The 21,925-nt window shown below is 48.1% G+C and overlaps 11 protein-coding genes across 11 annotated transcripts; 6 read left to right on the plus strand and 5 right to left on the minus strand.

Moving 5' to 3' along the window:
• Window positions 1-488: 488 nt before the first annotated feature.
• On the plus strand, window positions 489-4,211 carry F5891DRAFT_1234549 (ras guanine nucleotide exchange factor domain-containing protein; the record flags this gene model as incomplete). Its single annotated transcript, XM_041369615.1, has 12 exons — window positions 489-827; window positions 879-1,251; window positions 1,303-1,506; window positions 1,564-1,993; window positions 2,048-2,118; window positions 2,177-2,318; window positions 2,376-2,427; window positions 2,462-2,926; window positions 2,981-3,081; window positions 3,138-3,437; window positions 3,489-3,711; window positions 3,762-4,211. 12 exons carry the CDS (start codon window positions 489-491, stop codon window positions 3,906-3,908), a joined length of 2,847 nt encoding a protein of 948 aa, XP_041224780.1. The 3' UTR covers window positions 3,909-4,211.
• A 139-nt stretch (window positions 4,212-4,350) lies between these two features.
• On the plus strand, window positions 4,351-7,031 carry F5891DRAFT_1190012 (DEAD-domain-containing protein; the record flags this gene model as incomplete). Its single annotated transcript, XM_041367238.1, has 7 exons — window positions 4,351-4,542; window positions 4,594-5,275; window positions 5,327-5,856; window positions 5,910-6,091; window positions 6,148-6,334; window positions 6,390-6,510; window positions 6,568-7,031. The coding sequence occupies 7 exons, from the start codon at window positions 4,351-4,353 to the stop codon at window positions 7,029-7,031; spliced, it is 2,358 nt and encodes a 785-aa protein (XP_041224781.1).
• A 525-nt stretch (window positions 7,032-7,556) lies between these two features.
• Window positions 7,557-10,895, plus strand: F5891DRAFT_1040136 (anaphase-promoting complex, cyclosome, subunit 4-domain-containing protein). The gene is made up of 11 exons (XM_041361990.1): window positions 7,557-7,809; window positions 7,865-8,195; window positions 8,244-8,839; window positions 8,894-9,000; window positions 9,048-9,178; window positions 9,230-9,381; window positions 9,432-9,685; window positions 9,745-9,972; window positions 10,026-10,083; window positions 10,140-10,325; window positions 10,376-10,895. Exons 1-11 carry the CDS (start codon window positions 7,578-7,580, stop codon window positions 10,543-10,545), a joined length of 2,445 nt encoding a protein of 814 aa, XP_041224782.1. The 5' UTR covers window positions 7,557-7,577; the 3' UTR covers window positions 10,546-10,895.
• A 315-nt stretch (window positions 10,896-11,210) lies between these two features.
• Window positions 11,211-13,310, plus strand: F5891DRAFT_1040151 (uncharacterized protein). The gene is made up of 4 exons (XM_041361991.1): window positions 11,211-11,633; window positions 11,691-11,725; window positions 11,782-12,315; window positions 12,367-13,310. Exons 1-4 carry the CDS (start codon window positions 11,485-11,487, stop codon window positions 13,080-13,082), a joined length of 1,434 nt encoding a protein of 477 aa, XP_041224783.1. The 5' UTR covers window positions 11,211-11,484; the 3' UTR covers window positions 13,083-13,310.
• Window position 13,311: 1 nt separating this feature from the next.
• F5891DRAFT_1147391 (phosphatidylinositol N-acetylglucosaminyltransferase subunit C) lies at window positions 13,312-14,826 on the minus strand. Its single transcript, XM_041365046.1, has 6 exons — window positions 14,559-14,826; window positions 14,286-14,507; window positions 14,047-14,227; window positions 13,849-13,996; window positions 13,630-13,796; window positions 13,312-13,577 (listed from the first exon to the last, which is right to left on the minus strand). The coding sequence occupies exons 1-6, from the start codon at window positions 14,662-14,664 to the stop codon at window positions 13,532-13,534; spliced, it is 870 nt and encodes a 289-aa protein (XP_041224784.1). The 5' UTR covers window positions 14,665-14,826; the 3' UTR covers window positions 13,312-13,531.
• F5891DRAFT_1040157 (uncharacterized protein) lies at window positions 14,808-15,707 on the minus strand. The gene is made up of 5 exons (XM_041361992.1): window positions 15,457-15,707; window positions 15,288-15,404; window positions 15,179-15,231; window positions 15,037-15,113; window positions 14,808-14,979 (listed from the first exon to the last, which is right to left on the minus strand). Exons 1-3 carry the CDS (start codon window positions 15,607-15,609, stop codon window positions 15,223-15,225), a joined length of 279 nt encoding a protein of 92 aa, XP_041224785.1. The 5' UTR covers window positions 15,610-15,707; the 3' UTR covers window positions 14,808-14,979; window positions 15,037-15,113; window positions 15,179-15,222.
• Window positions 15,708-16,643, minus strand: F5891DRAFT_1040163 (uncharacterized protein). Its single transcript, XM_041361993.1, has 5 exons — window positions 16,524-16,643; window positions 16,417-16,468; window positions 16,174-16,365; window positions 15,975-16,123; window positions 15,708-15,925 (listed from the first exon to the last, which is right to left on the minus strand). Exons 1-5 carry the CDS (start codon window positions 16,584-16,586, stop codon window positions 15,818-15,820), a joined length of 564 nt encoding a protein of 187 aa, XP_041224786.1. The 5' UTR covers window positions 16,587-16,643; the 3' UTR covers window positions 15,708-15,817.
• F5891DRAFT_1040166 (actin-related protein) lies at window positions 16,625-18,398 on the plus strand. Its single transcript, XM_041361994.1, has 9 exons — window positions 16,625-16,785; window positions 16,840-16,904; window positions 16,963-17,161; window positions 17,218-17,342; window positions 17,394-17,516; window positions 17,570-17,759; window positions 17,810-17,984; window positions 18,034-18,173; window positions 18,222-18,398. The coding sequence occupies exons 1-9, from the start codon at window positions 16,732-16,734 to the stop codon at window positions 18,285-18,287; spliced, it is 1,137 nt and encodes a 378-aa protein (XP_041224787.1). The 5' UTR covers window positions 16,625-16,731; the 3' UTR covers window positions 18,288-18,398.
• Window positions 18,399-19,374, minus strand: F5891DRAFT_1040168 (ribosomal protein S24e-domain-containing protein). Its single transcript, XM_041361995.1, has 4 exons — window positions 19,219-19,374; window positions 18,799-19,083; window positions 18,672-18,743; window positions 18,399-18,615 (listed from the first exon to the last, which is right to left on the minus strand). The coding sequence occupies exons 1-4, from the start codon at window positions 19,219-19,221 to the stop codon at window positions 18,562-18,564; spliced, it is 414 nt and encodes a 137-aa protein (XP_041224788.1). The 5' UTR covers window positions 19,222-19,374; the 3' UTR covers window positions 18,399-18,561.
• On the plus strand, window positions 19,351-20,187 carry F5891DRAFT_420545 (uncharacterized protein). Its single transcript, XM_041371767.1, has 5 exons — window positions 19,351-19,441; window positions 19,491-19,746; window positions 19,799-19,849; window positions 19,901-20,027; window positions 20,076-20,187. Exons 1-5 carry the CDS (start codon window positions 19,406-19,408, stop codon window positions 20,170-20,172), a joined length of 567 nt encoding a protein of 188 aa, XP_041224789.1. The 5' UTR covers window positions 19,351-19,405; the 3' UTR covers window positions 20,173-20,187.
• Window positions 20,188-20,889: 702 nt separating this feature from the next.
• F5891DRAFT_954209 (uncharacterized protein) lies at window positions 20,890-21,727 on the minus strand (the record flags this gene model as incomplete). Its single annotated transcript, XM_041375240.1, has 3 exons — window positions 20,890-21,053; window positions 21,106-21,378; window positions 21,433-21,727. The coding sequence occupies 3 exons, from the start codon at window positions 21,725-21,727 to the stop codon at window positions 20,890-20,892; spliced, it is 732 nt and encodes a 243-aa protein (XP_041224790.1).
• Window positions 21,728-21,925: the final 198 nt, after the last annotated feature.

The following is a 21,925-nucleotide window of genomic DNA, read 5'->3' on the forward strand; positions in this document are numbered from 1 at the left end:
ATACTTCTCGACGACTACCAGACATGACTACGCCAATGACGAACACAAGCCATTGTTTACCTGCCATACCATCCCTCCCTCCAATTCAGATGCCCGGCGACACCGATAAAAATACTTACCTTGACCTGGGACATGATCCAATTGCACCTGTGTCTGCATCGTCCACATCTCCCAAGGCTTCTTTTTCCTCTACTTCATCTACTCTTGTTGTCCCTCGTCACACTCCTTTCGATACAGGCTGCTCTGGATTTTCATTCTCGACTTCAACCGACCCCTCGTCCCAATCCTTGCGCAAATCAGTCTCTGTTGACTCATTTGTTGGTTACGATAGGGAAACGTCACAGAGAACAAGCGGTTCACGAACGAATAGAGGCACCACTCACTCCACTTTCGAGGCATCTAGGACACATAAACAGGACGGTCTATTGCACAGCGAGCCCACTCTTTCTCAACCGTCTATTCGCAGTCGCGGTGCGAGTGTGAGTACGATGAGTCGGAGTCATGTTTCCGGAATAGAGCACGAGCGGGAGGCCGAGATTTTTCAGCGGCGGAAGCGACCAAGTGAAGGCAGACGGGGCTCTGTGAAGGGCAAAGATCACCTTCGAACAGCTCCCCGTCCAGGCGATCTAAATCTCCCTTCACGCATGCCGGTTCAGGTTCTTGACGATACCCGCCGCTTGCATTCAACAACATCGCTTAGTTCACTGTCTGTATGTAATCCTGCGCTGGCCAGTCTTACATCAGGGCGCGCAAGGAGTGACAGCCTTGGCTTGCCAACCACTACCGCTTCAGGTAGAAATCTATCGATTGATACTCTTCAGCCCTCTGTGAGCACTCGCCACACCCATGGAGCTCAATTTCTGATGTTGCGTGCACAGTTTTTGTCCAAAGAGATAGCTATCGCAGTAGTCGGGTTTTCCGGATGTGGCAAGTCGACATTCATCTCGGAGGACGCTAAAGCACACGGGGCATCGGATGTTGAGGCACTATTTGCGTCGCCGGGAACTTTTCCTCCCACTCCTTTCCGTTGTAAGTTCATATTCAATACATTGCTCATCTTGTTCTATCTGACTGCAATCTCTCAAGACACACGTCGCTTTGACCGGGCGATACCACGCGATTTTTCAATGGTAATCTATGAGTTAGATATTGAAAGGGTCCTGCCCGAAAATCTTCCACCTGTCAGTGGGGTTGTCGTGTGTTATGATGCTGCCAACAAGGCTTCATTTTCTCCTGTGGAAGAGTTCATCCGTATGTTGCAGTTTTTCGTTTTCGTCGTTTTTTATCAATTATCTTTGAAAGGGCGGATACAACCGTTGAAGCTTTCAACCATAGCGGTGGCCTTGAAGACAGACTTGGATGTCGTTGTCGATCCGCAGGAGTCTTTGAACCTGTTGAAAAATTACCATGTTGGTCTAGTGCAGGTTGATCACTTGGGAGAAGCAGAGAGGGCTAGGATAAAGAAAGTGTTCAATTGGTTGACGTTATCTATTTTGCCAGGTCCTCGTGAGTCTACAGAGTGGTATATGAGTGTGGTGTTAAACCCTGTCGTTGACATTTCAGATGCTGATCTCCGAAATCCCGCATCACCAGATGTTCGCCACTCACCGATTACTTGGGAAGCCCGAGCATCAGTATCATCAACTACATCCACCGTTTCTTCTTCCACAGCTTCTACGCAAACCATGTCCCAAGACCAGGGTGGCTCGTTGCGACACTCACCCACTTCTACACTCCCATCATCTCCACCGCCAATCGCCATCTCTCCAACGCGCGCCCGGTCAACTCCAGATCTCCTCTCGACCCATGAGATGTCAAAATCACGAGAGTCGTCTGAGCGAAAGTTATCGAATGCTCGCAGTGTCACAAGCTTTGTTGGGTCATCAAGCGTAAATTCCTCGTCGTTCGGCTCCTTTATTTCTGGGAGAGATCTTTCATTAAATGTTACTGAGAACGGCCATTTTGATCACCCTGCGAGCAAGGAGAAGGAACCGTGGGTCGTCTGCAATCATTCGAGTTAACGCTGCTAACTTTCTGATTTACTTAGTCGCTCAGGACAATACGCAACCCTGGAGGAATTACTTGATAAATTACTCTTTCTTGCTGTCAGCGGTGATGGTAGGCTTGCCCTTTTTTTGACCTGTTGGCACTACATGATTCACAGCATCGATTGTAGATCCAACATTTATCTCGCATTTCCTTCTTACATATCGAAGATTTGCAAGTCCTCGCAGTATTCTGTTGGCTATGCAGAAGCGAATGCGACAACTCGACAATTCGACTGGCGATCCGATGTTTGCGAGCTATGCACAGATGAGGTATCATAATCTTGCAACCTGAAAAGTCATCGTCCTAACTTGCCGGTTGATTTGAAGAATATGCCACCTACTTGAAACCTGGATCCAGACGTATCCACAAGACTTCGCTGTTCCGGGGGCCCCTGGCGCCTTACACGCCCTAGGTGAGGTCAATCGTCGGGAAGACATACCTCCTACATTATGGTTCCGATTTTCTCCCTTTCCTCTCACATCTTCCCAACATCATAGATACGGATGCGGCCTGGGCGCTCAAGTCCGAAAATCCCGTGGATGAGAGCGAGGATCCATACAGTATATCAGATGGAGAGGAGGAACCACTGGTTGTTGAGACCGAACCATCCTCTACGAGCCGTTCGTCGGTGGCTCGCTCGAATGACAACCTCCCTAGTGCAGCGAGCGTCAGGGAACGCAAGTCAAGCTTGCCGCTTAGCGCGAAGATATTTATACCAGTGAATTCGAGTCACGGCCAAGGAGATGTTCAAGATATGTCTTCGAAGGATCTCCTGATCAAGCTAAGGAGTAATGCCCAGACTCTGGCTAACTTCGAATGCTCCGCGATCGCGGAGGAGATCACGCGAGTGGAAGCGAAGTTATTCATGGATATCGAGGTCAGCATTGATCACTACCACGATTGCCATGATCATGACGACTTTTTTTTGCAGCCACGGCACTGGTTACAATATACCCTCATGCCCGGACGCAAAGACCCTGAGTTGGACTCAATATCTCGATTCAATGCTATCTCCAATCACCTTGCCGATTGGTAAGTCGCCGTGGGTGGGTGGCGCCAATGATAAAGATAATTAATGGTTTCTCCAGGGTGGTATCCCTCATACTATGTCACGATAAACCGAGGAACCGCGCAAGGCAGATAGAGCGATTCGTGGATATCGCGCACGAGCTCCGCGCATTAAACAATTACTCAGCACTGCGTGCTTTCGTTGCTGGAATCAATAGCTCCACTTTCCAGGGCGATGAAACCATGGAGATTTTCAAAAACAAGACTCCAGATCACTACAAGAATCTCTTGTCTTGGGATGTTCTTCTTCAACATCGCGGAGCTCATCAGGCTTATCGCATGGCGCTCAAAAACACCAAAGGCGCTTGTATACCAGCGCTGTAAGTGCGGTGACTTTCATTGCAAATAGCTTGATATTTACCTCTTATTAGGGAGGTCCATATGTCCGACTTGATCCGTGCCCACGAAGGAAACCCCAATGTCAATCTGGATGATCCTACAAAAATTCATTGGGGAAAATTTAATATGTTTGGTCGGTTTATTCAAACCACCACTCACTGCCAGATACAGTGCCAAACAAATCCGGATTATTGCTTACCATCGCGAGATCGAATACTGAAGGTCATATTTAACGAATATGTCATGTCGGAAGATGTACGTCTTGGTTCGAAAACTCTTACCCTCCCTTAATTGACCCTACGTAGATGCAAACATCTCGAATGGCACCTCTCCCAGACTCAGATTTAGTTGAAGAACCCTTCCGCTCCACGCTGCCTCGAACAATGTCACGCGAACATTCAACATCCTCCCAGAGAGATACAACAATTCTTCGCAGAATACTGCAACGATGAATACAGCCCCCAGCATGTATCAGGATTTTCCTTTATGTATCTGCAGTTTGTTTCTATTCATCTGTCGCTCTCAGAGATCCCATTTGTTTGATACCCCGTCTTTGTACGTATCATATTTGTTGTTATTCGGCAAATGTACCCTTTCATGTTCAAGTTATGTCGCTACTTCACACTCATCCCATAGGCACAGTAGTAAATCTTAGCATCCATCGAACCAGTCGAAGAATATGTTGCACCTATGACCAATTGATATGTGTAATGCTCTGCAGTCAAACTTCTCTTGACAAAATTTTGGATCGAGCACGTGACATTTTAGTGAGTTACACTGGTGGGCCAAATCTTCATAACACAACTGCTCGTAGTATCGCTCTCTGAGGGACTTGATAGTCTGCTGAAACTCGTTTGGACTCTGTCGGTTGGTCGCACTACATTATATCTAACCATGGACTTCGTAATGACCATCGAATCTGACGATGAATCACCACCTCAACGCAGAAGCAGCAAGAAGCAGCAAGTGGATGATGCCGCCCACCTGGACCCCGATTTCCAGTTTGATGTCGCTGGCGATCCCTACATTGATTTTTTAGAGTTTGGAACACAGCAGGAGGACATTGTGAAGAAGGTCTCTAAGCCGGTGAGTTTATCACTGCTACACATGGTAGTCGGTCACTGAATTGGCACATAGGATCCTGTCTCAGTAGATGAAATCATCGAAAGACGCAAACTCCAGACTCTCTCAAAAAGAAAACGCGAGCCAGAGACTGAGGATGAAGCTGAGGACGATATGGAGGAAAGTGATGCTAGCGGTGCGGAGGACTTCCCTGAAACGGATGGTTCGGGCGACGAAGATGACCCCCTTGCCAGTTCCGGCGAGGAAAATGACGAAAGTGCCGAGTCCGTATCTGAAGAGGACGAGGAGCAGGGTGATAATGTTGATGTGGAATCCAAGTCTTCGGATGAATCAGAAGAAGAGACTCAAGTCGAAAAGGATCGCAAAGAAGCATTCTTTGATTCGGAGGCAGCACCTACGGAGCATCATGCATCTTTTTTGACCATGAATCTTTCCCGTCCAATTCACAAGGCGTTGGCCAATCTCGGGTTCACTTCACCGACACCCATTCAAGCCGCGACCATCCCTGTTGCTTTGCTGGGCAAAGATGTTGTCGGAAATGCTGTCACAGGCTCTGGAAAAACTGCTGCATTTACGATCCCTATGCTGGAACGGCTGCTATATCGAGAAAAGGGGAAGCATGCAGCGGCAACTCGGTGTCTGGTGTTGGTCCCGACAAGAGAATTAGCTGTGCAATGTTATGAGGTTGGTTCTAAACTTGCAGCACACACTGACATTCGCTTTTGCCTCGTCGTTGGTTTGTTCCCTTCAAATTCCACAGCGGCCTGTTCTCATGTAAAATATTTAGGTGGACTTTCCCTCAAATCGCAAGAAGCAACTCTAAGGACTCGCCCAGACGTCGTCATTGCAACTCCTGGACGGCTTATCGATCACTTGCGTAATTCCCCTTCTTTCGCGCTCGATGCACTGGACGTTCTTGTTCTTGACGAAGCGGACCGCATGCTTTCGGATGGATTTGCAGACGAGTTAGCTGAAATCATCAAAGCATGTCCTGTTTCCCGTCAGACAATGCTGTTTTCCGCTACAATGACTGACACTGTCGATGAACTGGTGAAGATGTCTTTGAACAAGCCTGTACGACTGTTCGTAGACCCAAAACGAACCACGGCTCGAGGCCTTACTCAAGAATTTGTTCGTGTGCGAACGGAGAAGGACGCAGACCGGACTGCCCTACTTGTATCTTTATGCAAGAGGACATTCAGACAGCGCGTTATCATATTCTACAAGAGCAAGAAGCTAGCACACCAGATGCGCATTGTTTTCGGTCTTCTTGATATGAAGGCCGAGGAATTGCATGGCGACCTCACTCAAGAACAGGTTAGACAGCACTTGTCCACTCTCTTACATGTCAGACATTGACTCTGGGATAGCGTCTCAAAGCTTTACAGCTATTTCGCGATTCACAAGTAGATTATTTGATGGCGACTGATCTTGCTTCTCGTGGGTTAGATATCAAGGGCATCGAAACAGTCATCAATTATGACATGCCTAACACATTGTCGCAATACCTTCACCGAGTAGGTCGGACGGCCCGCGCAGGCAAGTCTGGTCGGTAAGCTCCAATTTTTGATCCGTTTCCGTTGATTGTGTTTTTGATCATCATTATAGCTCTGTTACTCTAGTAGGAGAAGGAGACAGGAAAATGCTCAAAGCAGCCATCAAGCACAGTGCGGGGGAAGATAATGTTCGCCATCGGGTTGTCCCTGCTGATATCTTTCCCAAATGGGTCAAAAAAGTAGAGGCTCTCAGAGATGAGGTCGCGACAATTCTTAACGAAGAGAAAGAGGAGAAGCAGGTAACTTGGGTCGTTGAATATCATTCCAACCGCTTTTATTCATACATTATACTAGATCCGACAAGCGGAAATGGAACTCAAGAAGGGACAAAATATGATCGAGCATCAAGATGAGATTTTCTCTCGGCCTGCTCGAACCTGGTTTCAGAGCGAAAAGGAGAAGGCAAAGGCAGTTGGTGGGTGAACATTTATAAGGTTTGCGATCAACAAGAGCTTTACGCCGTTTTTTCTAGCCACGAGCAAACAGCAGCATGAGAGTGGAATGGCACTCGCGCAAAAAGGGAAACGTAAGGCTATTGACGAGCCTAAGGCAGGTTTGTTGCATCATTCACAACTCCTGTTTGAACCATCCCTTCAGCCAAAAAGAGATAAGTTTGCTGGTCTGACCAGGAAGGCAAAACGACGGAAGATGGCATTAGAAGCCGACAAGGAATTAGGCGAGGCAGGTGCTGTGAACGCTGCCATTCGTTCCGCAAAGAAAGCTGCTCGTCCCGCTAAGATTGGGATTCCAGACCACCGAAACGTACCTGTTTCAAAAAGAAGGAAGACGAAAAAGGGGGTATCGAGAACTGGTGGTAATACATTTGACAGGGATTTATCATCGAAGGCAGCAAGGGGTGAAGGGGTTCATGCGAAGAAGGGAGACGCAATCGGCGGGATGGGCAAGCGCAAAGGGGGAAAACGGAGGGACAAATAGCAACTTGTTTAATCGCCCAAAATGCGACTCTTATGGTTGGCGTTTGAACCTTCACGTAGGTCAGACCACGTGGTCAAATGTATACATGCAAATTCCTGTGTTGTTCCTTCAGAGCATTTCGTGCTCTGCTTTCAGGCACCTGCAGTATAAAGTTCAAAGTAGCAAAACTTTTTTTATTCTATTTAGTTATGAAGATTACTGAGACTAAAGTTCACCAGGGAGGCAACCTTGTCATCCTGCTGTAGCAAGTAGATAGTGAAATAGAAGCGGTGTATTTGCAGCCTCCATAATAAATCCATTGAGAATTTGAGTTCCGTAGTAGGCTCTGCAGCGAGCGGCCCTGTGCAAACAGCACACAGCGCTGATCACCTGGAAGGAACAACCATCTTCCTGAAACCTCCAATGAGGCTCCAGGTCTGAACTTTAACAGAAAAGGCAACTGTTTCACGCGCACGTGGAAATGCAGGTGCCTGGACACTCGCCTACCTGAGCCTAATACTTCGTGGAATCGGGGACTGTGCTTTGGTATCATCAGAGGCAGAGCACATGGAGCACGACGCGTTTGCGTCACTGGCTGTCTTGCAGCTCTCGTCTCCATGCCGTCTACTGCCACTGGCTTGCTGCCCAGACAAGGACCTTGTCGTCCTGGTGTCCCGTCTTGGTGGAAGAGATAGGTTGACTCTATGGAAAATGCAAGGAACCAAAAAGTGGGACATTGAGATAGAGTGTGACGAAAGCTCCATTGAAAGCGTATCAGCTTTAGCGTGGAGTCCGTGTGGTACGGTTATACGCCACAAATCATGCGCTGTGATATCTAACATTATTTACTGCAGGTCAGACGATTGCTGTCTCTCATGGATTCTCCCGCGTTACGCTTCATTCCGTGCAAGATGGGCGCATTGAGCGCTCTCTCACTATCCCGGCATCGTCGCATAATTCTGAACAACAACATCGAATAACCGGAGCTTGGTGGTTCCCGGGTTGCCGCGATTTATCAAGAAGCACCATTCCAGATATCTTCAAGAGAAACGAAATCAATGTCTGTGCATTGGTTTATCCTAACACTTCATCCACTCTTATCATACTGAAGACAGGGTCTGCTCTCTCCATATTGAAAGTTCTTCCACTCCTTGATCCCCTTCGAGAAGAAGATCACAAGCTCACGTGAGTCTTCCGGGGCCACAAAATTTGCACTCATTAACGCTTGTTCAGTGCCACCGACCTTTTCGCTTTCCAAGGAACGCAGACAGGTGCCGCGCTGAAGTTATCCATACCTGAAGTCATCAGTGATTGGCCATCGTTGCTACCAGACCCATCTCTTGCTTCTCTATGCCCTCCGATCTTGATCGATGAACAAGGCAAGACTGCAAAAGAGCCACAGATTTACATTTCTGCGGAAGACGAGAACAGTCTCCTCGTGATAGGTGACGACGATGGCAAGCTTCACTGTTTCTTGGACGGCAGCTATTACCTAGGGCCGATCAGTACGCTTCCATCCACCGTGCCAACGGCAGTGTTCAAGGATCCGAAGCAACCGCTATTTCTACTTCATCCTCGGGCCTCAGCCTCCGACTTCTTATCTGCCACGTTCGCGCCTCTATCGATCGACTTGCCGTTGCTTGCCTCGCATAGGATCAGAGATTTCGCCAGGCTTTCCTCCGCCGCACGGGAGTTGATGTGGTATGTCATGCGGGTCATTGAAGACCTGCATGAAGTCTGGTTTGGTTCTGGTTCACTTACTGGAGCACGAGAAGCTGGCCCAAAGTGGATTCAGCTGTTAGAAACCAGACTTCGTGATCAATTTGGCCGTTAGTGATACTGTCCTTTGATGGATTTTTACTATTCTCAAGCTTCCTCGACAGAGAAGGAACCTAGTGCAATTCTCGAACTCACTGGTCTCTTAGTCGCTGGATTGTGTTCTGAGGGACTTTCAGATTTCTTATCGTCCAGCGAACAAATGAGTGAAAGGGTTGATTTATCCAACGATTTGTTGTTCAGAGCTAATTTTGCGTTTAGGCTCTCCAGAAATGGGAGTCCACGGTGACTGATGCACTCATTAAACTGCGCGACTTCTCTACGTTGCGACTCGTTCCTGCGCTTCAACGGTTACATATCATTTTTGAAGAAGTTCGAGGATGGTCACTTATGTCAAACAGGATTTTACTGGGTTACCCATCGTTGTGCTGACACTCTTCCAGTCCTCAATTCGTCTTGTTTGGATTCAACACTGACGACATTACCCATTGTCTGTCTGTGCTGAAGCAAAGCATCTTCATTGCAAATTTGTTGGCATTTCAAGCAAGAGGGGAACTTGGGTCATTCAAACACTTCCTGAGTTTTCTTCGGTATGGTGAGTGAGTTACTGAGCTGCATATACCCGTAGCCTATTTCCCGTGTTAGAAATCGCCTTAGCAGGTAACTCCCCCGAGACCCGCTCACCCCCTGAACATGATATCCTCGAAGTCAATCACTACTTAATGTCCGGGCTGAAGACAAGTCAAATAGACCGGTGGTTCACAGGACCAACTCCCCAATTTGATACCGGAGATCTTGGCTTGCCTCGACATAACACAGATACTAACAAAGTTCTTGAAGAAGCACTGGAACAAGCCCACACCGCGTTGCAGGATCCTTCTCAAACATCATGGCAGCCGGTAGGTTTCTCACTTAATTGTAATGTATGCTCTACGACATGAGTTTGTATGTGTTTTAGAAAGTCTCCACGGCCGATAAATCACATCTGGACCGGAATCTGTGGGTACTTGTTCATGATTTGGCTGTCCGGTGTCAGCGGGTCTTTGCACATGTTTCGAAAGCTACCGCTCGATCAGCCATCATGTCAAGTAATGTTGGTGCTACGCCATTTCAGGCAGAGGCGAGTGAAACAGTTTCAAGCGGTGCTTGCCAATTTATCCGCGAAAGAGTTGTGCGACAAAATGAGGTGAGTCATGCTCTTTACAGTGCAGTGCATTCAACCAAATTCGGATCTCTTAGCCTGGCAACCACCTGCAGCATCTCGCGATCTATTTGGCCTCGGAAATGCGGCCCCTTTGTGAGTTGCGCCTTTGGCTCCTTCGCCTTTTTTGTAATTCAATGTGTACAAATTAGTCTGCCTGACCCGGACGCCTTACGCAAAATGTGCCGCTGGGGTTCCGCTGCATATTGATGTCATTGTTATGGAGTGCTCCATAGCTGGTCATGAGCCCGAGAATGTTACCGATGTTGATCTTTGTAACGCTGAGTTTTTCGACGACGAGATCCTCGTCATTGTATACAAAGTCAGAGGAACCGACGGTAAGGCATTATTTATGTCCATTTGGCTCTCCATTCAATAACAGTCAAAGGCCCGATGTTCGCAGCTACGGTTCACTACAGCGCCCTAGAGTATCAAACGCAATCAGAAGGATACGTAAATGGCCCCGCGCGGAAAGATATGATAGCCAACGTGCTTCAAAGGTTGAACGAGGGGCATGTAAGTATCGTGCACCACCATGTTTTTGTCGAGACCTTGTGACCGGTGGTTTTACTAACGGCATGATACAGCTCTTGAAAACCATCCCGATCAAGAGACGTCGCCAATTGACCGCGTGCAGAGACGGATCAGTATCCCTCGCGGTCAACGGAAGAGCCGGAAGGAGAGTTGTTTGTATTCTTGACGGTGATGGCACGACAATGGATATACTGGATATGGAAGGAGATGAAGATATGGAAGGTGAGGATGAATCCGAGATGGATTCCACCGGTGCATAAGAGGGTATAACCGTAACGAGAGGATGTTGTGATTCGGTCCGTAGGTTTTGCATTCGCGGCCTCATTTTCATGGGACACGGCGTGTCTAAGCCGAAAAAGATGGATGACTATGTCCTTGGTGTGCCCCTTTAGGGTCGTGAATCTCCATTAGTGCGTTGATCGCGGTCACTGCGGTGAGTTGGAGTGAGAGAAGAGTGGAGAAGTGTTGGATCTATAGAGTCCAATCGGCCGTCAAAACGCGGCTTTCAGAGTGAAATGAAGGATTGCATCGGGGATTCGACCGCACATGCGCCAAAACATCAGGTTCCTGAGAGAGCGGCGAGCACTGAGCAGGGTTGCTACCGGGTACGTTCAATGGCTCGGGAATGAATGCAGATCACACACAAGGGATCACATGTGCAGTCAGTCACCTTAAGGTCAAACGTCTGCCAGCATCTACGATTTACAAACATATTATGATTCCGAATTGCAATAACTTCCCCGTGAGGCCCCCACGGACAGTCTGAAATTGTAAACAGTTTCGCTTAACGTGATCACACCGCGGCCCTCTCCTCGTGCCCTTGATTCGAATTCTTTTTTTCCATGCCATTTTAAACCGTCGTCTCTTCTGTGGATCGTCTCAAAGTCCCTCCTTTACATCCCAAGCTTGTCTGGCTGGGTTTGATAGAAGCCTTATTGTCCTTTTTACAACCTTTGTATTCACATGCCTAATAGAGCCGACACCGGCCATTCACCCTCAGACGATAAATCCAACTTCAAAGCAGACGTTGACGACGATCCTACAGCCCCCATGTCTGATATTGCCGTCCGAAAAAAGAAAAATGCGGATGCCCAAGCCGCCTTCCGCCAAAGGTGAGCCATACCTCTCCAACCCCTGCTTTAACCATGTTCAAATGTTATGTTTTTGAGGCGAGCAAACTACATCGCAACTCTAGAAGAGACAGGTCAGTGATCTCTACTCTATTGTACCTTCATCGCTCATCCTTGTTATATCCGCTAGTCACTAGTCTTGAGTCTGTCGTCCTCCAACTTCAGGATTCATGTCGCGAAGCGCGATCAGAATCCGGGGATCTACGACAAGACAATGCACGCCTTAGACATGAATTGCGCGAACGTGAGAAGTTCTGGAGAGCCCTTTGGCAGGCGAGGAAGACAGGACAGGCTCCTGAATCTGACGACTTGCCTCCGCTCCCTTCATCTTTTGCTGCTCATCCTCAACCAACAAACATCAACAATCGTACCCCCTCGTCGCATGGTCATTATAGTGATGATAGCATGGGATATCAGACCAGCGATGAGACGTCCAATTCTTTGTGCAGCAGCTCGTATACCAGCGCGCCAAGTCACTCATATGCGACTCAGTCTCCCGCACTTTCTTACACTGGCGTGGAGACCGAGCAGATAACCTCCGGTGGAACTGGACATCATATGAACGCCCGAGTATCAAGATATGGTTCTTACCCGTATCCGATGCAACCCATCAACCGGGACGGACCATGGACTCACAACGTGGCGCAGACTACGTCCGCTAATGGTTAGTTGATGCTCCCGCCACCAATATTACGACTTCTGATAGAGCTTGTAGGTTCTCCTACCTTGACATCTCCTGATGTATATGCAAACCGCCCTTTTGAAGAGCAGAAGAGTCAACTCAATCACTTAGAAACAACCCCATATCTCTTTCCCAGTAGTCGTTCCATCTCCCCCACATCATCAACTCCCCCATCCTCATCTAGCACGTCCTTGACGTCTCCATTCCAATTTACGTTCCCTGCTGATGGCTCGATCACGCAAGATCGCGCAGAATTTGATTATCGCAGGCACTCCAATACCCACGGTGCTGATTTAACCTTACATGGTGGCACTGCCGACATTTCGCTTCCTAGCGCGGGCAGCGACGGTGTGCGTTACAGACTTGGGGCCCGCCGTGCGAATTCCGGCCCGAGTCCACTTCTACCCTCCCTTCCTCACTTCTCTGGAAGCGAGAATGGCTCTCATCACGAGCGGGGGAGTAGCGAAGGTGAAGCCACCCCCTATTCGAAACTTCGACCTCGTAGAGCACGTTCTCGGGAGTCGAGGTCACCTTCTCCTGGTGCACCCCCAATCTCGGGCACGCTGGCGGTCATCAAAGCTCAAGCTTTCGGAGCACTCCGTCGAACTCGTACCAGGACCAAAAAAACTTCTGAAGGGGCGGCTAAGGTTGCTATGGAAGTTCTCGAGGCCAGGGGCATCGGAATGGGCGTAGTGGCTGGCTCGAAGCGTCCCCGCCTTCACCACGACGATTCCGACATGCAAACATGATGCAAATATAAATGTACTCCTCAACGATTACCAGTTCACTCATTTGATCCCTAGGGATTGTATCATTCTTCTCGTCACCAGTGGACTATGTAACCACAATTATTTGTACAGCGATTAAAGATCCCAGTTACTTACTGTATTGCACTTACTCCATAAAGGTCTGCTGCATAGTGTCACATGTAATATGTTATGTACCTTCGTTGCACAATACATTTATTATTAAAACACTCTGATGGCTGCGCATGCGTAATACCGCGTGTCCTTCGCGGAAGTCGGTAACTCGCCAGCGGCTCACTGGCTAATGTTATCGTTATACTCGTCTGGATCTATGGGCTCGTGGCATTCGCCTACGGGCCGACAGAAGTCATTTCTGCTCGGCGGAGGACAAAGATATTTAGAAAGTAAGATTCTATGCTGTGCTCCACGTTTTAAACAGGGTGGACCAATTATCAATTAAGTCTCGGAACAGCGACATCCCACGGTCCTCTTATCTCGCTGCGGAAAGATATGTTAACAAGAAAGGAAAAAGCTTGACGAAGTGACGTGCTTTTTGTATTTTTGTGCCCAGACTAGGACTCCCGGGGCAACGAACGTCACCGTGATCGAAATGCCTGCATAAATGTAGGCGACCGAAACGGATAAAGGTAACGTTAGAGCAAACGATAGTACACAAAGGGTCAGTGTGAAGAGGATCTGTGCTACTTGTGGTGTGACCTATAATCAGAGTTTACATGATAATGTAACTAGGCAAAATTACCGGACCCACCTGAAGCTGATGACGTAGGATCGGGAAAAGAGCGAACAATTGCACAGCAAACAGGACAAGAGCAAAGACAGCCAAATCGTCAGGCAGTCGCGAGGCCAAGACAACCGATGACGAGATCGCGGCATTCATGGATAGTACAGATGTCAGTCTACACGGAAGATGAGAATTGACAACAGGGTCAACGTGGCACTAACCCACCTTTCCTGTCGGACTGGTTTCATGGAACTATAATCGGCGAGCAACGCGTTAAGAAAGAAGAGACATGCTGAAAGCGCCCAAATGGAGTCCGAGGACGTTGCTGCGGTCAAAGTTCGCAAAACAGGTGACAAACCCATCAACGCGAGGAAAACAAGAAGGGACGATTTGATCGTATTTGAGCCTGGTAGGTGCAACAACAATCAATGAAGGGTCCAGGGGTGGTGGATGTGGAGACGTACGGGTGAAGGCATCACGAACAGGATTAGAATAGCTGAGGATCTCATACATAGCATATCCCCCAAAGAAACTAACTATCGAGACCCACAACAGGACACGGGCATCAAGCCAGCGTTCCTTGAGCCTCACAAAAACTGCGAGGAATGTGAAGATTGTCGCTAAGTGCTGTGTGATCGCACAGCATAGCAGTACTAGTGGCCAATAGGTGTACGGCTTGAAATTAGCTTTAGAGAATATTAAGTACCACGTTTTGGAGATAAATTATGCCTACCAACGGTTCCGCCTCAAGGAAGAGAGGAAAGAATGAGGATGGATGTAATTATCAGGAAAAGGCTGCCTTTCCCACAACACTTTGTTCCATCCATCAGCTTCGGATGACATTCATGCGTTCGGTGATCGTAGAGACAGTTCTTAAGGGCTACTTATGTATTTGGTACTAGATGTTGTGACGATCACAATCACGTGGCGGCATCGAACATCCGCCTTAATGCAATGAGCCGAACCGGGGGATTCACACAACCATATCATATCCTCCAACAATCATCATTTACCCATTTGCATCTCAGGGAGTACATGGACCAAGACAAATCAAAACGGCGTCACTTTCTTCGATCATGGGAACAGAAGAGGAGGCATGCTCTACAATGAAAACAACGTGTCCGAACATCCGAGTCATGCTGTCTCACCGGTAGTCCGCTGAGTTTGACGACGTGTAAGATAATAGTAGGACATGATATACAAGAAGAAACATGCCCATGAGGCCTTGAGGGATCACTTCATGATTGAGCGGGTCCGAGGTAAATTGAAAATTATGGGAGGGATCGGCGATCCTGTATTAAACAGCACGAGAAAACCTGGAGGTCAGAATAAGAAGTCCGGAGGATGGATGACCCACATGTTATACTGGCGGTGAGGCGATACACACGCACAAAGTATTATTCAATCCCACTAGAAGTAGCGACAGTGAGGAACGGTAAACAATCGGTCATAGAGCTTGACATTACCACTAGCCGTTCTTCATCTCTTGACGTAGGTACTGATCTCACCGCTTTCGCGGCCTCGACCTGTTCGGCAAGTCGTCCCCGATTCGGATTCGAGGCATTAGTACCTCGTGCATGTGCCTATGCTGCCTGGTGAATCCTGTAAATGGATACTAATTCAGATTCGGCTTACCGTTTTCAACCTTTTCTCAGCAGCCTCTGCAGCTGCGGCGCGAGGATTCGAAGGCGATGCCACGGTGGTGCCATCATTTGACTGGGCGACAGTGCTTCCCAACACCTGATGTCCCCCGGAATGCACACCGGCCTTGGAGCACAATGAGCCCATGAAGCGCTAGTAGGTGGCAGAACAGACTTTGATTGTACACAAGTTTGTTGTCCCTTAGGTGCTAAAGAGACTGAGAACGGGTATTAAGACGTTGTGGTCTGAATTCAGGAAGCGCAGCCTAGTGTGGCGCCTGAATGTGCTCTATTAGGGAAACATGTGTAGGCAAGGCATCACCGTGGATCTACTGCAAATCGTACATATCAAAGAACTATATGGGAAGCGTATTCGATATCTCTGTGTAATTTCCCCGACTGCCATTGCCAGTGGGACGCTCACGAAGGTTATGCTCTTCAGAATACCTGCGCGGTAGCCATTCCTGCAATTATGACTGAGTATCACTCAAATCGAAAAGAAACTGTATGAACCTCCCACCAGCGCCTGCTGGCAGACCATGCCGTACTAGAATCCAAACCTGCCTTGAGCATGCGGTTTTTAATGCTGACACCAAGTAACAGTCCGAGGATAGTCAATAAAAAGAGGGTGACCACAAGCTGGTCCCTAGGAGAATCTCGTTCTGGTAGGGACAAATTAACGTTGGCAGACACAAGGAGATTGAAGACGCACGAAAACATCGAGCTTCTACATCTCCCTCTAGACCGGTCGCAGTGTCTGGATCTGTGTCGCCAAGAGATGCACCGGCGCAGATAGGTAGATTCTGATTCAAGCACCACTGCTTGGTGCACGATAGACAAGGTTTGGAGGGGTTGTCGGGCGTGTTCAGGGATAAGATCGTATAGTTGGCAGAGAAGCAGATGCCTGAATTGTGATTAGTTACTGCAGCATGATGATCAAGTTCAGGGGACTTGCATTTGCAGAAGTTCGTCACCTCCCACTTATTCATGGCAGCTTCGACTGGCGCCTGCTAAAATTGTTAATTGAAGGGTCCCGGTTAGATAAAGATCAACTCGACGTACGATGCTGAGTATGAGCGTAATAAAGAGAAAGCTAATAAGCCGTGTGGGACCATGTCGTATCATGACGAAGCGCAGTGGCCAGGAGGTGGATGTGATATTATGTGAGAAACACGCTCAAACGGTCAAACGCGTCTGCTTTCACATTTGATCGTCAAACCGAATCTTTAGACTTCCTTAATAACTTTTTTTCTTCATTATCACTGCAGGGATGTCGGCAGAATTTGAGGATGTCCTAACAAATCAACCTGTCGTGATAGACAATGTAACGCTCATCTTCCAGCTACGGCGCGTGTACGCTCAACTAGGTTTTGAACAGGGCTCAGGAACTATCAAAGCAGGTTTTGCGGGCCAAGATCATCCGAAATGCTTTTTTCCGTCATTGTACGTTTTTACAGCGCAATGCTGCCCAACACGTTGTTCCAATCACTTGAGTTTCTAGCGTTGGGAGACCAAAGCATGTGCGCGTCATGGCTGGTGCCCTTGAAGGTGATGTCTTCATCGGTCGTCGCGCACAAGAGTTCCGCGGTCTTCTCAAAATAAAATACCCTATGGAACATGGCATCGTGACTGATTGGGACGACATGGAACGGATATGGAGTTGGATATATGCTGAAGAGCTTGGGACCCTCAGTGAAGAGGTATGTCCCTTTATCTAATATAGGTGTCAGGACGTTCCGATCAGAATGCCTGAAAGCACCCAGTTCTCTTGACGGAAGCGCCGCTCAATCCAAGGAGTAATCGTGATGTAGCCGCTCAGATATTCTTCGACACATTCAACGTTCCAGCTCTCTTCCTCTCCGTACAGGCCGTTCTTTCGCTGTAAGTTATATACTTGTCATAGTTATTCTAGCCCCTTCGAACTATCCATAGATATTCTTCAGGGCGGACGACTGGCATAGTACTCGACTCTGGGGATGGTGTTACACACGCTGTCCCAGTATTTGAGGGTTTCTCCATGCCTCACGCAATTCGAAGAGTGGATGTCGCCGGAAGGTACGATGTCCATCTTCCCGTCGGATAACACCCTCATATGTCGCATTACACAGAGATGTAACTGACCATCTACAGCTACTGCTAAGAAAATCTGGCCACCATCTACACACCACTGCGGAAAGAGAAGTTGTTCGGATAATAAAGGAAAAGTGCTGTTATATCGCGCTAAATCCTTCCAAAGAGGAGAAGGACACGGTGGGTCGGACTGAAGAGTTCCGTCTCCCGGATGGAAACCTAGTTCAGGCAAGTTCCCAACTTCTAGTCTGGAGATGCCAATTACACATTTCTTGCAGCTGGGACCTGAGCGATTCCGCGCTCCCGAAATATTGTTCAATCCAGAGCTCATTGGACAGGAATACGCCGGTGTTCATCAGGTTGTTGTAGATTCCATCAATCGAGTTGATTTAGATCTGCGGAAGAGTCTCTTTTCGAATATTGTGCTCAGCGGAGGCAGCACGTTATGCAAAGGTCTGTGAGCTTTAGCAGGCAACTTACTCGCACTGATAGCATCTTAAAGGTTTCGGCGACCGTCTTCTCAACGAAATCAAGAAGTTGGCTTTGAAGGATATTAAGATCAAGATTTACGCCCCTCCGGAGCGTAAATACTCGACGTGGATAGGTGGTTCTATTCTTGCAGGTCTTGGAACTTTCAAGAAGGTTGGTCTCAACCTGTTCTATGTTGGCAGTTCTGAAACATATCCACAGATGTGGGTATCAGCAGAAGAGTATCAAGAGGATCCGGATATTATCCACAAGAAGCTCGGCTTCTAAGGCTTCAGCTTTACTGTGTTTCATCCCCTCTTTGTAGGACTGTATGCACTATATTACCACTGCATCGATACCCAACATAATCAATTGATTTTGCAATGCTCTTAAGAACGCACAGATTCCAATGGAGATGCTTGTGAGCCGCATGTGCATATGATTCATGAATGTGGTTGTGAGTGTGACATACGCCATAGGTACAGCTCGCTCGACTGGTTCTCAATAATAAGGGGGACACTCGAGCAAGAAAGGAATATAGACTAATGCGATAGGGCAGTGTCTACTTGCCCTTCTTAGCAGGCTCAGCAGCCTTAGTCTTCTTAGTACCACGGAACTGCAGACGAAATGTATCAGTCTATCATACGATAATGATTGAAGAGATTGTCATACCTTCTTCGCGCGGTTCTTTCTCTCGTGTCGCAGTTTACGTGAAGGCTTGTCAACTTTGGTTTCAAGGCCAGACTAGTTAGATAAAGAATGAGACCGTAGTCGTGTGGTAGGGGGAACAAAAGCTTGCCTGGACCAGTCTGTGCTTAGGCTCGAATCTCCTCTGTGATGCCTCATCATCGTAAATCAGCGCAAATCCGGTGCTACGTCCACCACCGAATTGTGTTCGGAAACCGAAGCAGACTACGCGTGCTTTTTCCGTCTTGTACATGGTAGCCAACTTCTCTGCGAGCTCGTTTTTTGGTACGTTCGCCCGCGATGGGTGGAGAACATCGAGTACAAACTGACGGCGCGCCAAAAGGCGGTTGGTGATGAATTTACGGGCGCGAAGGGTGACGGGTGCTGTGTTGTCGGCCTAAAGTCATAGACCGTAAGCTTAGTACATCCAACCTGCATTGGTACCATCCATCGCCTCCCGACCGCAGATCTCGCTCGGTTTCGACGATTCGACATAGTACAGCAACCTGCAGCATTTGACGTGAACTCTCACCATGATTCTTGTCGTCCTTGACGTTTTGCGACCTTTTCTTCCCGGGGTCTTGACGAGATGGTGCGTGTAGGCCCAAGTAGATCGAAGTCCGTTCGGCAGAATCCGTACACAGCCACCTGTAATTGCCCAAAAGGGTTGGATAGCTCCTTAGCCTTGAACTCCCTCAGGCTTGTGATATCATAGAGTTATGTCATCTAGCTTTGCCTCTTCGTTCGCGCCCTATGTAAGCATTCTCATAGGTCTTTATGAATGAATTGTACCCATGCGTGCAGACCCCTCCACCAGATGACTCTTCCTACCGATCAGCGCCGTCTTCAAGCTCCAAAGCGCAGTCATGGTTTCCTGTTCACTCATCCTCACGAGGAACAGAGATATCTTATCAATCTGGCGGTCTCCCTACATTTAACCATTTGATGAGTTGGCATGAGGATACTCAGGAAGATGTTCAGCAGAACCAGTGGGAAACGAGTTATGGAATGCGTGTGGATGTTCTATCAGCCTTTGCATATATCTTGGGTCCGATCTCAGGTGAGTTATACAAGTACAAGAGATTATTTCGTCGTGTCATGATTTGCTTCAGCTTTGATATTACTTGTGCTGGAAACTCATAACGATTATGTTCGATTTCACGGTGACCTTCCACGCTTCCTTACTGACTTACCACTGAGCTCATCGTTAACAGCCTACCAATCTGCCTTGCTAGTGACACCCCTGCTATTAGTGCGCATATTTGCATCACTACTCGGGTTTCCTTCATGGATGCGGTCATTCCTCACTATTTCATTCGCACTTTCCGCACTTTTCATGGCGTAAGTGATCCGTAAAGTCGATATGAGTCCCGAGTTCACACATTTCAGCGTACGAGCGTACTTTGGAGCTTCTCGCGGAGGTCTCACACGTTATCATATCCCAATAATTGGGCCACTCGCTGAGAGATGGGTCTTCGAGGAATGAGCTATTCTCCTCCGCGATATCATCCAACATCAATGTACACCAAGACTACACCCTCTATCTATGTAGCAACGAATATGTGAAACCATAATAACAAGCGGCGGCCCATTTGGAGGAACAGCACGCAGTGGGTGCCAGCCACTGTATTTTCTATGTCCACGCAGTTGATTACGGGCGGACTGGAACACGCACACTGCAGGCCAACAATTTTGTGAAGGACAAGAACACTTTCCTTCTCCAAAGTACCAATTACTGATGTTGTACGGAGGGCCCACGCCTGACCTCCCTGTTACACCACAGTTACAGGACTGCATTGAATTTTCTAATATTACTCATCCGCATGTGTGTAAAACAGGACAGACTAACAGCAAGAAATGCACAGTGACGTAGCACGGTGTGGTGGATGCAACATAACTACTATGTGCAGAATCGAGCTCACTTTCAGTCGACCAACTCATTTCATAGAGCATCACACGGATTTATGTAAGATATCCTTGCATACTTTAATCGAAATCCATGATAATGGACTATTCCGTCTTTTCAGGGAGGTAGTCGAACGAACAGCATAGATAGTTAAAAAAGCATGAGGAAGTCCGTGATAATACAGTGGCAAGGTAAGTACAAAACAAATATGTACGCGCGCTCTAATAGAAGTGTCAACGCGTGTGTTCTATAGATATATAGTCTGTAGTTATAGAAGAAATCGAGTCTAACCCGATGTTATATGCAAAGACCTACAACCTGGACGCCAGACGCGCATGTCGCGGTAACAGCCTTGCCGAGAACAGCCTGAAGGAGGGGTTGTATCGCATTGATGATAGCATCGGTCAGATTCTCGACGATGTCCAGGAGGTCGTCCAGAGTACATTTGAGATCGTATACGACTAGAAAGACAATTCATAACCGCTCCGCACATAAAAGATGACTGGGACTTACTGGGACCCAAGATTGGACCGACAATAGGCAATGAGACAACAAGGTTGTAAGTGACCGTGAAGATGTCTTTGTTGGCGTTGATAATGCTCTCTAGCAAGGTCTCTAGGTTGTTGGTGGGATCCAGGTTTGCGACGCCGTTGTCGCCGCCAAGTTCTGCTAGGACAGAAGTGAAGCCTATAAAGTTCGTATTGAATCCAGAGAGCTCTGTTGAGGCCTGCTGTTGGAATGCGGGGTCGGAAGCGGACGCAGACGTTGCATTTGAGGCCAGGTTGTCTATACGAGAACGATAAGTGAAGACCACAAACAATCCCCACTTTACCAACGTACGGTAATTTGCGGCGTGCTGCAAAGCCTGACGGTGATATCTTTGTAGACGAGCAAGCTTGCCCCTTGACGCGTTCGAGCTTCCATGAGCACTAGCAGCAGACGGTTCGCGCAGCACGTGTGGAACACTCCTGGCGGCTTTACGTTCTGTGTACCCTGCCGTTATCCGCGATGGCGCCTTCGGTGACTTAGCTTGTATGGCTGTAGTATGAGAAGCTAGATGCTTAGGCGTGGACAACCTGTCCGTTCTGGCAGCGATGTTCGCGAACCCGTCAAAGGCCTTTGGTGAAGACGGCATTGAGATTGGTTTGGCCAGGGCATGCTGTACCGCGAAGGGTGTGCTAATCATCAACGTCATGGCGGCGGCGGGCAGGAAGACAAGGAGAGAGCGCATGACCGGCATATTGAAGGAGTGGGATTAAAAGGAGCGTGGAGAAGAGTTGTAGATATTAAGACAAGCGACTCGCGCTAAAGTTATAAGAGATATAAAACTAGA

The sequence above is a fragment of the Suillus fuscotomentosus genome (genome assembly GCF_016647785.1).
Source record: "Suillus fuscotomentosus strain FC203 chromosome Unknown F5891scaffold_34, whole genome shotgun sequence".
Classification (NCBI taxonomy): Eukaryota; Fungi; Basidiomycota; class Agaricomycetes; order Boletales; family Suillaceae; genus Suillus; species Suillus fuscotomentosus.